At 42.8% G+C, this 17,500-nt stretch overlaps 1 protein-coding gene across 1 annotated transcript in view; it reads left to right on the top strand.

The window, feature by feature from the left end:
- mboat2a (membrane bound O-acyltransferase domain containing 2a) overlaps positions 1–17,500 on the top strand; it is an 80,232-nt gene that overhangs the window by 32,362 nt on the left and 30,370 nt on the right. Inside the window, exons 2-3 of the mRNA XM_017475865.3 lie at positions 2,053–2,198; positions 8,710–8,787. Of these exons, the coding sequence (XP_017331354.1) occupies positions 2,053–2,198; positions 8,710–8,787 (224 nt within the window). The remainder of the gene's footprint in view (positions 1–2,052; positions 2,199–8,709; positions 8,788–17,500) is intronic.

Raw genomic sequence — 17,500 nt, 5'->3', positions numbered from 1 at the left:
CACAGGGTGGTGGTGGGAATCGAACCTCCAACCCTTGAGGTGTGAGGCAAGCGTGCTAACCACTAAGCCACCGTGCCCCCTATTTTAGGTGTCTATAAAGGTATGCAGCAGAATAATCTAGAAACTGGAGTTTAATTGAAGGGAGGTTTGGTTGAGTAAGCGTCTCAGCTCTTGTTCAGCTAAGAGAGATGAGTAGTAGGTGTATTTCTGATTCATACTCCACTGAAGAGCTGGGGGAAGAGAAGTGCAGACCTGGGCTGGAGTCAGTTTCTTTCAAGAACTCCTAAACGGAGAGAGTTAATGGAGTGCTTGTTGTGATCAGATTGTAGTTTAACGAGTCTTTAGTAGTAGTAGTAGTTTAACGAGTATTTAGTCTCATGCTGGGCATTTTAAGCTGTTGCTGTAGTTAAGCTTCAGGCCCTGTTTAGACTACTGCGTTTCCGTTTTAAAACGCATAACTGTTGCTACGGTCACGCCTGTCGTCTACACTACTCCGGCGTTTTAGAAAACTGAGACTTTTGGAAAAGCCGAAGAGCCCGTTTTAGTTTAAAAACTCCTCCGCGCTCGCGTTTCGGTGTAAACAGACCGAAACGAAGGCGTGGCTTCACCCATATTGACTCCCTGATTTGGCTGTTCTGGATCATTGCGTATCCTTCCCCGATTAGTCAAGCCCCATATGACCATTCCTTGATCATACACAACAACACGGAGACTGAACCGCAAGCTTTGCTGGCTTTATCATTCTTAGCAGCCATTGTGCAGTTAAATACTGTATTTTATAATACTGCAGCTGCCTACATGCGCAAGAGACGAGCTATGATTAGCGCAGTCGGCATCAAAGCTTTATAATCTGTGACCTGTACCCTGAAGGTGTGTGTACCAGCATGCGATGACAAAGAGGAAGTGACGCAAAGGAATGTTGTCAGTAATTAGTGAGCGTGGTTATGGGTATGAGAGTACACAGCCACAGAGTACACTGTTATCAAAGCCCCGCCTTCGCGCACTGTGATTTGGTGTCCGTGTAGACCCTGCGGACGTCATCCATCACCGATAATGAGCCTTGGGCTTTTGTCAGCTTTCGTAACACTGGCCACGAGTGTGAATGTACGGGTGTGTGTGAGAGTCAGGGACCGATATGACGTCGACGGAAGAGAGTCTGAGCTCTGTGGCTCTGTGTGCATACGTGTGAGAGAAGACATTGTGAAATATATTATTTGTGGATGGGCGGGGAACCTTTCGGCTTTATTGCCTTCTCGACGAGGGCATGAACAGTGTTCTAGCTCGTCACAGGGGTGGAACGAGACACCAAATCCCAGTTCAGTTTTGTATTGAGAGATCAATGCAGAAAAGAAAAAGCAGCGCCTGAATATGAAATGTCCCAAAGATTTGATAATGTGATGTCATCTTAATACGGGACTTTTCCTGATACTGCAAAAAATAAGCATTGCTTGAACATTAAAGGTGTAATTAAAGTTAGTGTGAGGGGGGGAATGGATATACACCAATTTAATAATAATAATAATAATAATAATTTTTTTACCAGTAAAGGGATTGAAACTGAAACAGTATCATCCTCTGATGCTGAGCAGGAAAACAAGGTGTGTGAATGTCTATATGAGGTAAAGTTTACGTGAACATGATATGAGCAGAACGTAAGGAAAGATAATGTACTTTGCATGACACTGTAGCAGATAAACCCATACGATGACGGTATAGTTAAGTACCTCCCCTTGGCTAGCGACACCAAACTACCCTAATGTTGTGTTAGACAGCCAAAAGGTTTTTATATTTTATCGCTCTGGTAGTCCTGAAAACCGTGATAACACCCGAGGCAAGTTTCAAGATAAATCCTGGACTTTCTGTCCAATTTTCACATTTTTTTTAAAGCAATTAGCCCTCACATGCATCGAAAACAGTCTTCATGGACAAGAATCTGGGCTCAGCCCTGGATAATTAACTGTCCAGCTAACGCACCTGGTACTGAGTACTGAGAGGGAAAACCTCTATAACTCTGGACCTCACTCTCACTCTGCGTATCTCTGTCTTTCTCAGGTGAACTTTGTGGTCTGCCAGATCTTCGCCCTGCTCACGGCCTGCTGGTTTCGGCTCTATCTGCACCCCAGCAAGACCAGTCCCTTTATCCGGCATGTCGTGGCCACACTGCTGGGCTTCTACCTGGCCCTCTTCTGCTTCGGCTGGTGAGAAACGCTCTGTGTCCATCTGTGTCCGTGCCTCAGGCGTTATCAGACTTTGAAAATGTTCTGTGATTTGTAGCACTTCTGTGTCTTTTCTAGCTGCCATAAATTCATAAAACACTGATCCGGGATGTCAGACAAAAACGACCTTTATATAATACCTTATGTTCCGTTTTCCTCAGGGATCAACTTCAGGTCAAGAATGCTAATTTGAAGTCAGTAAAGGTTATTCGATATTGACACCCACGACTCTAAAAGCGGGGAAAAATCACTCGGATATATGTACAACTGGGGTTGATTTAATTTAGCCTTCACTTTTTAGAAGTTCTAGACATAAAATGTAAGTTATTGATGAAGAGCTGCGACAACCAACCGATAAAATCGATAATAATCGACTCTGAAAATTGTCGGCAACGAATCTCATCATCGATCAGTTCATCTGTGTGCGGTACATTTACTTATTACGTTACTTCTGTTACGAAAACACGCCTCGGAGAGTAAATACTAAAGTCGTGTCCCAGATGACGTACTATACACTTACACTATGCACTGTGTACTCTACAGTCTAGTGCAGTGTTTCCGCGGACCCCTAGTGATCAGTGGTGTAATTGCTGAGGGTCCGTAGGAAGGTTTTAAAAATGTTTAAATTTATATATATATATATATATATATATATATATATATATATATATATATATATATATATATATACATACACACACATACACACACACACACATATATATATATATAGCTGAACTGACGATCATTCATTGATGGATTGACTTTCAATTTATTTACAAATGAAATGATAAGTTGAAAAAACCTATAAGTGGTAGACAAGTTCGAGTGTCTCATGGATGGATAAAATAAACAACAGATAATTCAGAGAGTCAAATGAAATGTCGCAACAACAGTAAAATGTAATTGAACCAAATGGTATTTGAACCAGTCCCTGGGGAATGACCGGTTCTACCAATCAACCAGGGATTGCTAGGACTGGAGAATTCAGTGCTGTTTGTGCATCCATAAAAAGTAATAGATAAATATATTTACGTGTTTATGTATGACTTTTGACAGCTGCTCAAAAAAGCACTGAATTAAACTACAGTCCTGAATAAGTATCTATTCTAGTGTGTGTCTGTGTGTATTGGGTTCTTTTCTGTCTTATATAACTGGACAAACAGCTGTGTAAAGTCTGAAGTTTATATTTGTAACACTCGGTACCTTTTTTTTTCATTTATTTCGAATAAAATCCACAAACTGTAAGATTGCCGATTAACCATTAATCGATGAATCATCTGATTATCCGATTAATTGAAAGAAGAAGGAAAAAAAAATCGACCAACTAATTGATTATGAAAATAATCGTTAGTTGCAGCCCTACTAATGATTAAAGAAGAGTGCTGTCGCTTTGGCTCGTTTTCTATATTAGTAGTACGAAAGGAACATCTGTGCATTGCATATTGAACGCGAAATACTTGAAAATGACGAAAAATCTCCAATGTCAGGACGTTTGTACGCCCCAGCCACTACGTCTGTTCGAGTGCGCAATATCTCAGGAACGAGCGTTTGAAGGTTTTTAAGATAAGATAAGATAAGATAAGGTGTACCTTTTTATTGATCCCCTGTAGGGGGCATTCAGGGATTAATACGGGATTATGACTGTAACCAGCAGCTGGACTGATTAGATTTTGGAACTGATCCAAACAAGTGTCCTGAAATAGTTTTTCATCAATAGCTCGCTTGCCTTCATGGTTTCATACAGAGATGTTCCTGACACCTTCATGTTCAGGAACTCAAGCTCATTTACTGGCTATCTAGGATTTTGGCCATCTGTCTGTCTGGAAATTCGCGTTAGTGCAAGATCTCAAAAGTGCGTGCTTAAATGTGGACCTTATATGGACTTCCCCCAAATGAACAGATTGCATTTTGGCATCGCTCCAAAAATGGTCCAGGTACAGCACTGTGCAAAAGTCCTAGTCTGTACTTAAACAAAATCATGTGCCTATGTCATAGATTTTTATTTGATGACTTCTACATGATCTAATACCAGTCGGGGCGGCCGTGGCTCAGGTGGTACAGCGGGTTATCCGGTAATCGTAGGGTTCGATTCCCAGCCCACATGATTCCACATGCCGAAGTGTCCTTGGGCAAGACACTGAACCCCGAGGTTCAGGTTTAAAAAGCGCTATATAAGTGCAGACCATTTCCCATTTTAGTTTTCCAGCACACAATGAAATGTTGCAGAACAATGTGTGTAAAGAAAGCAGAATATTGAGTGGTAAGACACACTTTTCAGACAAAAAACACAATGAAGGCTGCTGAGTTTTGCTGCAAAAATAAGACGCGAGTGCGAAGTCTCCAGAAGAACCGGGGCAGGTTCTCCAGCTCATTTCCTTATAAAACTGCACATATTAATAGTACCTGAGACTACTCATTTTTTAAGCAAAGGATCTTCATACCACATATTGACCTTGTTTCATTTATTACTCTTCATTGCTTTTTATAGTATTTTTTTTCGTCGTTGTTGTTGTTTTAAATGTAGAAACATTTAATTTCATTATTTTCGAAGGCATCTTTGGATGAATAGACAGTTGGCGTGGAGTTCTACTCGATTGAAATGCTAGACAAACATGCTGTCATACACTGTATGGCCAAAAGTGCGTGTCCACCTGACCATCATAACCATATGGTATTTTAAGCATCCCATTCCAGTTTGAATGAATGTTTTGCTGTTGTAATGTAATATCCTCTACTCTTCTGGGAAGCTGTGGGGATTTGCCCATTCAGCCACACGAGCAGTAGTGAAGGTCCGGCACTGATAGTCAGGTGTGGAGGTGTTGAGGTCAGGACTCTCGAGTTCTTCTACTCTAAGCTTGGCAAGCCATGTCTTCATGGAGCTCGCTTTGTGCACAGGAGCATTGTCATGCCGAAACAGATTTGGGCCTCTTAGTTCCAGTGAATGTGAACTATAGCATACGGAGACATCCTAGACTGTTATGTGCTTCAAATGTGTGGCAACAGTTTGGGGGCGTTCCACATACGCGCTGTATGGGTGTGATAGTTTCTATTAATGATGCCATTTCAATGGCATTCAGTGTTCAATCGGCTCACTTGTTTTGTTGGAAGACGCAGCTCGATATTTTCACACAGCATAGTGTGGTTTTGCGTCGTCAACATGCCCTAGGGTTAAGGTGTTGGTCCCAGTACACTTTCCGTTCCCAATGACTTCCGTTTATATGCTGGAGACCAGAAACGCAAGCTTACGTGAAGACTGTTCCAAAGTTCAAGTCTGGCGAACTCTGACCTGCGAATTTGTATTATACTGACAAGCACGAGCTTCAGTGTATATTGGATGATGACCAGTGTGTCTAGTAGCTGCCAATAAACCTGTTCTTCTGTTCGTCAGTATCCGATAACATGCCCAGCCAGCATCACTTTGAGCTGTAGGTCAACGTGACTCAGGGCATGTCGGGAATTCCATGTTGCTTCATCGACTGAGGTCCAAAGTGGACACGTTTCACTTCCTTTCTGAAGACGGACAGTTAAGCAGTCATGATTGCATGGTTATAAAGCATCTGCCTAGTCATTTCCAGACTATTTGCAATAAAGGAAAACAAAACCACGGAATCTCTTTGTGTAGAAGAAAAAAAAAAATTCTCTGAGCGTTTTTTGAATTTTTTTTTTTTTTTTTAGCCATCCATCCATTTTCCATACCGTTTATCCTACACAGGGTCACGGGGAGCCTGTCCCTATGTAGGAGTCTATCCCAGGGAACTCTAGGCACAAGGCAGGGGAGACTCTGGACAGGGTGCCAACCCATCACAGGGCGCAATCACATACACATATACACACTACAGACAATTTAGAGATATCAATCGGTCTGCAATGCGTGTCTTTGGACTTGGGGAGAAAAGCGGAGTACCTGGAGGAAACCCGCAGAAGCGTTTCTATTTATTTATATAGTTAATTTTTATTATTCTTTGAAATGGATTAAAGCCTCTTGCTTTGGGCTAGGTTGTGCTTGCATGCACCTGCTGGGGATTGAAACACCCCCTTGCTGATCCTCTCTCCAGGGCTTGCATATTGCGCGATGAGATACATGTTTCTCCTGACGCACAGCTGCAGATGGGTTCACCTCCCAATGCAGCGAGGCGAAGCAGGAAGCCAGGGAGGGTTATCGTTTGTGAAGTCCACCAGTGGTGGCTTAGTGGTTAAGGCTTTGGGTTACTGATCGGAAGATCGGGGTTTCAAGCTGCCACTGATGGGCCCTCGAACAAGGCCGTTAACCCTCTCTGCTCCAGGGGCGCTGTATCATGGCTGACCCTGCGCTCTGACGCCAACATCCTAACATGCTGGGGTATGCGAAGGAAAGCATTTCACTGTGCTCTAATGTATTTGTGACCAATAAAGACTCATTATCATTATGATTCTGTGAGATTTCTGCAACCGTGCTACTGAGGATGTTTCGGGGCAGTTCCGTGAAGTAAATGAAAACTGAAAGGACCGTAGCATTCATGGCTACAACAGTATGATGTAAGCTACTTTTTACATAACACGTAGTGTGGAATTTTTGCAGAGTTGTCCTGTGTAAAGAGTCCAACTTAAGCCGCGGTTCCACCGAAATTACCCGGAACAATTAGTCCCAGGGACTTTTTTCAAGGGACCATTTGGTTCCTCCAGACTTCTGTTGTCTGCGTTTCCATCGCATTCTAAAGTGCCATGAAGATTAGGCAGATTAGTCCGGTGACGTATGACTGCGCACGACAAGCCCTTGGCGAGGATATGAAGCCTTGAAGTATGCTACAATCAAACGGATTATTAACCCAAAGTAAACTGATTTCAATGATGTATAAAGACAGTCGGTCCATCTGTTGTATTTTTTAAGAAGCTCCATTGTGTCGATTCGAACCGTTATAAACAACGGTTACTGTACGCACAGCAGCCGACTTTTACAAATGCTGGTTGCAAAACAAATGCTGCGTGCAATCAACCAATCAGCATGTCCCACGCACGAAGTTCCTGGCTTTTCAAAAAGCACCACCTCCCGAGTAAGGATTTTGCGAGGGCTTAATATTTTACCCGAAACTTCATTTCGACCTTGGTCCCTGCGGTGGAAACTCCAAAAGTTAATAGGGTAAGTTCCTGTGGTGAAAAAGCGGCAAATTTGTTAACCATGTAGTAACCCATATCAGCTCGATGCCCATGAGCAATGAAGTCACCTGTAGGTCAAATGACAGAAATGAGTGGTTATTTATCACAAGATCTTGCCATCAACAGTGAATCACACTTTAGATACTATTGCTCAGTAGATGAAAATCTCACCTTTGCCCAAGTGTGTAGTCTGGGTTTGTCAGTGTTTGAGCCCTGACCACAGAAGAACGAATCAGTGACTCAGTGTGATACAGGAAGTAACTGGGAAAGTACAAGTGTTGCATTACTCATGGCAGCGGACACAATCCGTGGGTACGTCGGCACTTACGAAATCCCTGTTTTCATCATGACTTGACATCCTTGTCCCCCCCCACCCCTTTTTTAATAATGTTTTTAATTCAATTCCAGTTCTAGAACAACTTCCTGTCACTATTTCTAGTTAAAATCTGTCTCTGTTAATGCGGAGATGAAGTCCATCTCTACAGCGGACAATCATTACATTTCTGATGGCCACGATGCCAACGTGCACGTAACACCTGTCCCGTTCACAAGGCGGGAGATATTCTCGGGATAAAATTACGTATAAAAAAAAACGGCTTTTGTTATGCCGAGATCACGAGAAAATTAAGCCGTGATCACGAGAAAACAACAAAAATGCCTGGTCGCTTAGGGCTTTTTTTGAATTTTGTGATTTTACATTTTTTAAAATTTAATTTACATTTTTAGCCAATTATAAGGGGATAAAGTCCAGGGGTGTCCAATCTTATCCGGAAAGGGCCGGTGTGAGTGCAGATTTTCATTCCAACCAATCAGAAGCCACACCTGAGTCTATTGAAAACCAAGCTCAACTGATTAAACAGGTGGAATCAGGTGTGCCTCCTGCTGGTTGGAATGAAAACCTGCACCCACACCGGCCCTTTCCGGGTAAGATCGGACACCTCTGGACTAAACAGTTTGAATCATTTTTTCAAGTATTAGAAACAATCTTTTTTTTTTTTATCAAACACCTTTTAAGTGAAATCACAGTGTGCCCCTCTTTATGTCGTAGCATTGTGTAAGGCTGGGGAATGTTTGCTACGTTGACTCAGAGTCTCGATCTGTTCACGGACATGAACCGTACTCTGTTTTGAATAGATATGATGATTAGTATGGCTGTGATGTCCTTTTGTCAGCCGAATCCCCGTTCTCTTCATGCTGTGTAGAAGCACTAAGCAGGTTTGATCGTCGCTGAACGCGTGGTGATTGATCCTGCATGGGTTTATTGAATCTGGCGGTCCGGCTGCAGTGGCTTCTGGTTGTTTCCGCTCCAAGCTAGCATTAATTCATGTTTCTTTTTTTTTTCTTTTTTTCTTCTCAGGTATGCTTTACACTTTCTGGTTCAGAGTGGACTCACGTACGGTATCATGATCTTCACTGGGGTGGAGCACATGCACAGGTAAGAACTTTCTCAAATCATCATCACTTATAAGCTGGGTAAGGTGCAGAAATTTTTGAGACGGCTCCAAATAATCAAAGCTTGACTCTAAAGCACAATTTGTAGAAAAAAGGTTTGTGGACATGTGGATATCATACCCATATGTGCTTGTTTTTATTATTATTATTATTATTATTTTTTGGACAGTCCATTCCAGATTCTGCCCCCCTTTGCTGTTATTCTTCTGGGAAGGCTTCCCACTAGATTTTAGAGCGTGTCTATGGGGATTTGTGCTCATTCAGCTCCAAGAGCATTGCTGAGGTTCTTCACTGATGTTTGGTGAGGAGGTGTTGAGTGGGCTTGAGGTCACGGTTCTCTGCAGGTCACTCTAACCTTAATCGATCTCACTTTACACATGCTGGACCAGGTTTGGGTTCCACTGAATTGAAATCCTTAATTTTACAGCATACCAACACATTCTGACTGAATGTGTGGAAGACCCCCATATAGGTATGATGGTCAGGTGTACACGTACGTTTGGCCATATACTAGCGCGCTATGGTTGTGTTGTCGGATTTTCTGATGAGCAGGAAAGTTTTTATTAAAGATGAAATGAAGTTCTAATAACATCAAATGCAGTATGAATATAATTCGAAATTAGGTCAGTATTGCAGAAGTGGCCACTTGTGGAAATGTTCTGTTCATGACAAAATTCGATTTATTTTCCCCAAATAATGATTCCTAATCACCAGTCGTTCTAAACATTTCAGAGTGGGTAGGGTTTCTTTTCCTAAGTATTTGAACACTTTCTGGAGGCATTCCTGCTAATGGGTTTCTCTGAAGTGTAAAATCCCGTTTGCCAGATTGCAAAATGATCATCCCCTTCCCCCGAAACTTATTTCGCTGCCCTGCATGAGCTAGAAATAGCAGGCTGGAAAACTGCTAAACTGGTGTATCCTCGCTGAAAACTCTTCCCGCTCCTCTAGGAAGAGAACAGGAGTGCAGGTTCATATGTGGAGAATGCACCCTGTGTTATTAAAGTGCACCTGTTATGGTTTGTGACATATTACCGTTCATGTAGTGTGTTCTAGAGCTGTTTGTGGTTATAAAAAGTCTGCAAAGGTTCCAAAATCGAAGCGCACCACAAACGGCGTTATCGACTCCCAAAAGAAGGAACCGATTCTGAACAGCTGAGACGAGTCGTCAGTAATTCCAGACTTGCTTCCTGTACTAACCTACGTAGGTCCTCGTCGGCCGCTCGCTGACAGCGGTAGACCAATCACAACAGACCGGGACATCTGACCAATCCGAAAGGAGGAGTTTAAAACGAATCCTTTCGAACGGATCATTTAACGAGTCATTTGTGATACTGGGGGGAAAAAAGGTAATGCTGCAGTTTAAATTATGAGCACGTTAAAGTGTTTTTAGTCCTTGGATGCGTGTAAATCTATTGTACGAGACCTTCGAAACAAAATTAGGCACGTTTCAAAACCCATAATAGCTTTATGTTCCATGTACCCCATTAGAAATACTAATGACCAATTTTGGAATCAGATATTCAGACAAGTACTGTGCAGGTCTCATCTCTTTAGCAGCAACACGTTCATGCAAAGTCGCAGCATAACAAAAGGAGTTGTATTTCTGTGACATGGCGTTTCAAATAAGCAATGCAGACATGATTTGTTTTATTGTCACGAATGAGATATTTTATGAAGCATACTTGAGATGGGATTAGAGCCGCAACAACTAATCGATAATAATCGATTATGAAAAGTGTTGCTAATGAATCTCATTATCGATTACTTGGTCTGCGCGCAGCACAGACCGGCGGAGATTTACTCATTACCTTACGTCTGCTCCGAAAACACGCTTCGGAGGGTAAATACTAAAGTTGTGTCCCAGATGACGTGCTATACACTATGCACTGTGTACTCTACCGTCTATTGTGTGAATTTTAGAAAGGTAATATCATCTAAAATGGAACACTGGCGGGTTTTTACTAACCGCAAGTGTAAGCCGCTTCCTAGTGGACGGCGCACGATGTCATACGCACGTAATGCGACAGCATATACCCGGCAGATACCCAGAGTCACCGAGAATGACTTTCTTCACTTTACTTTCTGTCAGCGTGACCTTTTATTCCCGACATGACCTCAGTCTCCATCAGACAGAGCTGAAATCATCACGTGACCGAGGAAGAAAGTGTGCGATCTCTCAGTCTTCTAATTCAGGGGAGCATTTTATATAAAACACCGTGGAGAAGATCACACTTTATAAAGCAGAGTTTGTGTAGCAGGGAAGCACGACAGTGATGCTGGTGTGAGCTGCTTAAAAGGTTTAGTTTGATTTAAGTTTATTGCCATTCTATGCCGTATCAGTGTAAATTCTGTTGTTTATTATAACGGAACCGATGTGTTAGTAACGAGGTAACGTTGCTCCTCACGCGCGGTGTAGATGCGGCGATGGAGCGTGAGGAAGATCTGTAACGTCTAATTAAAACGCCATGATCAAAAGTAAAACGATATTCCTAAACACAGTGAGTAACAGAAACCATAAGGTAATTATGGTTAATATTAATAACATAATTTAGGCCCGTAGTTTAATTCAGTGCTTTTTGTGCATCCATGAAAATTTTTTTTTTAATAATAATAAAATAATATATATATTCTGGTGGGTGTCTGTGTGTATTGGGTTCTTTTCAGTCTTGTATATTTGGACAAACAGTTATGTAAAGTTTTAGTCTGAAGTTTATATTTTTAACACTCAGTTTGTGGATTTTATTCGCAATAAACGAAAAGATGTTAATGATTTAATCGAAAAAAAAAAAAAAAATAATAACGAGAATAATCGTTAGTCGCAGCCCTAGTACTTCGTTTATTCTTTGTTGAGGCTTGTTTCATCGATGGCTTGCAACTTGCTTATCTGAGTCAATGGTTGTAACCATTGTACCATATAAACACAGGGTACAGATTTTAAATGTGCATCGATCCCTAATGAGTGAGCTGATGGCGACGGTGATGAGGAAAAACTCCCTAAGACGATATGAGGACGAAACCTTGAGAGGAACCAGACTCAAAAGGGAGCCCGTCCTTATCTGGGTAACAACGGATAGTGTGAGAGTAAACGAAAGTTCATTATAGTTTTATATGAAGTCTGTTTTGTTGAGCTGATCCACTGCTAAAGGAGACCAGAGTGCAAAACTGTATGTGGTAATTGCAGTCCCAAGGCCATCGCAGCAACCGTAGTCCCAGCGACCACAGTGAAAATGTCCATGTGAAATTGAGGTCCAAAAACATTCCCATGCTACTCCAGGCGGCACCGTCCTCAGCGGTCTCCCGGCTGCACTGCTTAGGGTCGTCGTCAGTAATGTAGACTCCAGTTGATGAGAACTCCATCCAGATGTAGGGCATCAGGATGGATCAGGCAGGTCCGGAGAGCAGAAAGGGTCAGGATCACTGGCGTTTGCATAATCTCATGTGTGGCTATACAGAAGGAGAGAGGGAGAGATTGTTAGGTATGCTTACTATACCATATTGGATAAGACTGTGTACTTTGCTTAAAAAAAAAGCTCATATTGTCTGAAGTCTAGACATAACTTTGTAATGAGCTGTAGCCCATAGCAAAGTCCCAGACTTGTTCAGATGCCATTGCATTGAGGAGCAACGGAGTGCTGTATACAGACATTATTGGACACAGTAACAGGGCAGGACCTCAGTAGTTTACTCAGGGGACACTGATGCAGTGGAAAAAGACAAGGAAATCGAAAAGAGTATAAAGCCGGAGAGAGAACGCTAGAAGCGTCGCAATGATTAATGGTGCAGAAAATAGAATTTGTTCGAGAGGCTCAGGTTACCTGCCGGCCGCTGTTCCCATGGTGTTCAGTAAATTAACGGTCACTGTAGCTGCCTTGGTGTAAGTTAATCTGCCATGAAGTGTATAAATTATGATGTAACGATTCAAGGGGGGGGGAAGAGGGGTGGAAATTGTTTTCATGAAAAAAACAGACAGGACATGATTTGTGTACTCGGTGTATTTTATTGCATTTCAAATAGAATGTGCGTAAATGAAACACCCGGCGTTCCCTCACCATCTGTGTTTTCATTTTGTTGGCGAGAGGCGGAGCTTAGCCTGCCTTTTATCTAGCGGTCAGTGCAGACCAGTGTTGCCAACTTAGACACTTTTCAGACCTCTTTAGCGACTTTCTAGCGACAAATCTAGCGACTTTTTGGACAAACCTTAGCAACTTTCCAAATGTGGCCAGTCCTGTCCTGAAAGCGCGAGGTCTTGCTTTCCCGCTGCACTCTCACCTCTCTCCGCGTCTGCTCTGTCCAGTGAGAGGCCGAGAGCCGGAGATTTAACGACGTCGTGGATAACGAGACGCGCCCTCCGTCCCGATTTACATCATTCACATGCGAATGGTTTTAGAACACAAGATGTTTTACATGTCCACGTTATTACAGCCTAGTTTTCTTGTTCAACCTAGTTCTAGTGTTCAGAAACATATAAAAGTCATTAAAAAAATCACAAGTTATGAAAAATTATTTAAAAAAAGAGAACAAACACAAAAGATAAAAAAAAAAAAAAATCTATGAAAATAGATTAGGTTATATATAGATAGATTTTATATAGAATAGATAATCATTATACCCGGTCTCCTACAATATGGGGGGGGGGGGGGGGGGACGACGACATGATAGGGGGGCTTTGATTTAAACAAATGTATGGTATGTACATTCATGAATTGGGGCTGTTCACCCTTCCCATTCAGTGGAATGATGGGAAAATTGTTCATTTACATGATATTTAGGGAAATGAATCAGTCGCTATCGGAACTGAATAGTATTCGAAATAGTTGCCCAAGTGATGGTCAAAAGTGCGGCCGAAAAACAACCCCAAACGTGGCCTCCAGTATAAATGCTCCAACATTTCTGGCTCTTCTCTTGTACCCACACATCACTCGGCGCAGCAGTGCTAGCAAAAGGAACAACAAAAACAGCAACGCGAACCATCTGGCTCTCTCAATCCCCCTTCTCTCTCTCTCTCTCTCTCTCTCTCTCTCTCTCTCTCTCTCTCTCTCTCTCTCTCTCTCTCGCCTGTTCGTCTTAATCATATACAGCTGAAGAGCTGTTTGCTGAACTCCAGAGCAAATTGTTGATGCAGGCCCGGGCTACTAGCGCGTTCATTTGCTGCTCCTGCTATGATGGAACACGCGACGTGCGAACGTGGTGCGTTTCAAAAAGAAAGTTGTGTTCGCATTACAGATGTTGCCAAATAGTAACCGTCAGCTGGAAGTTTGCAGTGAAGCCTGTAATACCTTGATATTCCTGGTGCTCTTGATACACCCTGGTCACGTCCACGTCACTCAGTTCTACCGGATGCAATTTATAGATGGAATGTATACGTGGGCTGTAACGTGAACGCTTTTGACATCATCTGAAATATTTAGATAACAACGATGCATTCGTGCATTTATACTGTGTAGCACTTCCATGGCTTGATCTATTGCTGTGCGTATAATAGTGTGCGTGTGTGTGTGTGTGTGAGCCGTGACCACCTCTAGGAGCTCTATCGATTCCCGCTCACTCTTGTATTCACTGCTGGTGTCCTTTTGTGGAAGAAGAAATGCGGAGTGTGTTCGTGTAGAAAGGGTGTGGCGTCATTTCACGGAATTGTCAGAGCACCAGGCGTGCTCTTTGCAGGAATTATGTGACTCAGTCTATTTGCTCACTGTTTTTAACCAAAGCACTTCAGAATGAATAGAGCTCATTGAGCTGATTGATTTTAGTTCCTTTATTATCCAGTTAAGTTGCTGCTTTTTTTTTTTAGTTCCTGTTGCTAGATGGGAATAAATTGAAGTCTGTTTTATGCTTCCATATACGCAGGCTTTTACTGTGTTCAGAAAGGCACTTGTTTATAAAAGCTCTGAGGCTTCTGGCCTAGCGGCGCACTCCCATCAGTGAAGGGCCGGTGGAGACATGTGGATGAATGGCAGGGATGGCAGGCAGCTCCGGCTCCTCACACTCGCTTATCTCCGTGCACAGTGTGTTGTGTTTAGTACAGTATGTTGTTTCATTTGCTTATCAGGCCTCATCACACCATCCTGTTGTTGATTGTCTTCCTAGAACAGCAATGGTTTTATTCCTTAATAAGTTGGAGCTGTGTATGTTGTGTTTTTTTTGTTTTTTTTTAAATGGTACACATGCGCGTTTTCACACGCAGCAGTCTCTAGAGTTTACACAGAATTACACGGAAAAAACAAAAGCACGCGCCGAGTGATGGCGCTACATTGTCGATAATAGAGGCCAGAGGAGACCGATTTAGACGGACAGGAAGTCTGCGGTGACTCCGATAGCTACTCTTTACGACCGCGATGAGCAGAAAAGCATCTCGGAACGCACCACACTTTCAACCCAGCCAGAGTCGGTTCCAGTGCTGTAGGACATGAACAGGAATATAAGGCTGCATTGGGCACAGACTTACCGAAACTGTTTTTTTTTTTTTTTTTTTTTTTTCATCGAATCAGCAAGGTGTAGGTTTTTTCTATGGGCGTACCGAAACTTCGACTTCGAAACGAGACAAAAGGCGTCACAAATCGCTTAAATCATCAAGGGCGCTAATGCCATCACCGCAATACCAAGCAAAGAGCGATCATGTCAGCGGTGTGGGACTATTTAAACGCTTCTGATAAGGACGCCAAAATAGCAATTTGCAGTCTTTGCTCAGCCGAGGCACTTTTCTGTTACATGGATGTTACTAAATGAAGAATATATCGATATGTTATATATAATGTAATATATATATGTTGTTATTTTGTTTAGTTATTCGTGACTTTTAATAAAAGTGCTATTAATTTCATTGCCTTTTTCAATCGATATCCATTCAAACACATAAATGATTAAAAAGCATACAATTATTTAAAAAAGGCAGTTTTTTTTTTCTTTTCGTAATGTAATGTTCGGTTTGGGTTTTCGGCCAATAATCTTAACCCCCCTCCAAATAGCAGTTCAATATACTAAGAGTACACCGGATTTCCTCGTCGTCCATCTTGTTGAAACTGTGATTAATTTCACCCTGTCAAGAACAAGTTAGTCCTGCATTATTGCCGAGCTCAGGGTTTTAGAGATGATGGAGGCACCCTGAACAATACTGTGCACGTCATGAGAATCCTATGCTGTGGGTCCATATCAGATTAGTAACATAACCGTGACTTTTTAACATGCATCACTGGCATCCCGTCCCTAATTCTCTGCAGTTCGGAAAGGTCCTAAACAAGTTGCAAATGTATCATGGCGTGTTATTTTGTTGATTGTGGAACAGCTTCAGAATGTCTCTATACTGTGAAGACATGATGAATAAAATTGTGAATGTAAGACCATACACTGAGCATCTGTAGGTGTGTCGGTCCCCCTTGTGCCAGCAAAACAGCTCTGACCCGTCGAGGCATGGGCTCCACAAGACCTCTGAAGGTGTGCTGTGGTATCTGGCACCGAGTCCTGTAAGTTGTGAGGTGGGTCCTCCATGGATTGGACTTGTGTGTGCGGCATATTCCACAGACGCTCGATCGGATTGCGATCTGGGGAATTTGGAGGTCGAACCATTCTTAAACAATGTTTGTGGTGCGGCAGGGCGCGTTATCCTGCCGAAAGAGGCCACTGCCATTAGTGAATACCGTCGCTATGAAAAGGTGTGACGATGTTTAGGTAGGTGGAACGAGTCAAAGTATCATCCACATGAATGCCAGGACCTAATGTTTCCCAGCAAAACATTGCCCAGAGCATCACACTACATCCGCTGGCTTGCCTTCTTCCCATAGTGCATCCTGGTGCCATCTCTTCCCCAGATAAGCGACACACACACACACACACACACACACACACACACGGCCGTCCACATAATGTAAAAGAAAACATGATTACTCGGACCAGGCCAACTTCTTCCATTGCTCCCAGGTCCAGTTCTGATGCTCTCCTGCCCATTGTAGGAGCTTTCAGTGGTGGACAGGGGTCAGCATGGGCACTCTGACCGGTCTGCAGCTACACAGCCCCATACACCGCAAGCTGCAGTGCGCTGTGTTCTGACATCTTTCTCTCATAACCTGCGTTAACTTTTTCAGCAATTTGTGCAGCAGTTGTTCTTCTATGGGCTTGGAACAAACGGTGCAAACCATCGCTCCCCACACGCACCATTGAGTCTTGGGCGCTCATGACCCTGTCCCCGATTCACCGCGTCGTCCTTCCTTCGCCCTCTTTTGGTAGGTATTAACCACTGCATACCGGTCACACCCGACAAGACCTGCTGTTTTGGAGATGCTCTGACCCAGTCGTCTAGACATCACAATTTGGCGCTCAGATCCTTACGCCTTCACATTTTTCCTGCTTCCAACACAACGACTTCGAGAACCGACTGTCCACTTGCTGCCTAATATATCCCACCCCTTGACAGGTGCCGCTGTAACAAGATAAGATAATCGACGTCATTCAATTCTCCTGTCATTGGTTGTAATGTTATGGCTGATCGGTATACATGCCACTTTCATAAACTCTATACTTTTCTATTAGCCGTGGTCGCTTTATCACACGAACAGAACAGATCCTCCGGTCTTTTCTCAATAGTCCATGCTGCCTTTTGTGTCCTTTAACATTCTTTCCTGTAATGCTTTTCTTCTGCACAGGGCAGTAAGATTATTATACTTGTCTTACGCCATAGTGGCAACATTCTAATACTTTGTATGCAG

Source organism: Ictalurus punctatus, chromosome 9 (genome assembly GCF_001660625.3).
Source record: "Ictalurus punctatus breed USDA103 chromosome 9, Coco_2.0, whole genome shotgun sequence".
Lineage (NCBI taxonomy): Eukaryota > Metazoa > Chordata > Actinopteri > Siluriformes > Ictaluridae > Ictalurus > Ictalurus punctatus.
This window is presented reverse-complemented; position numbering and strand designations above follow the sequence as displayed.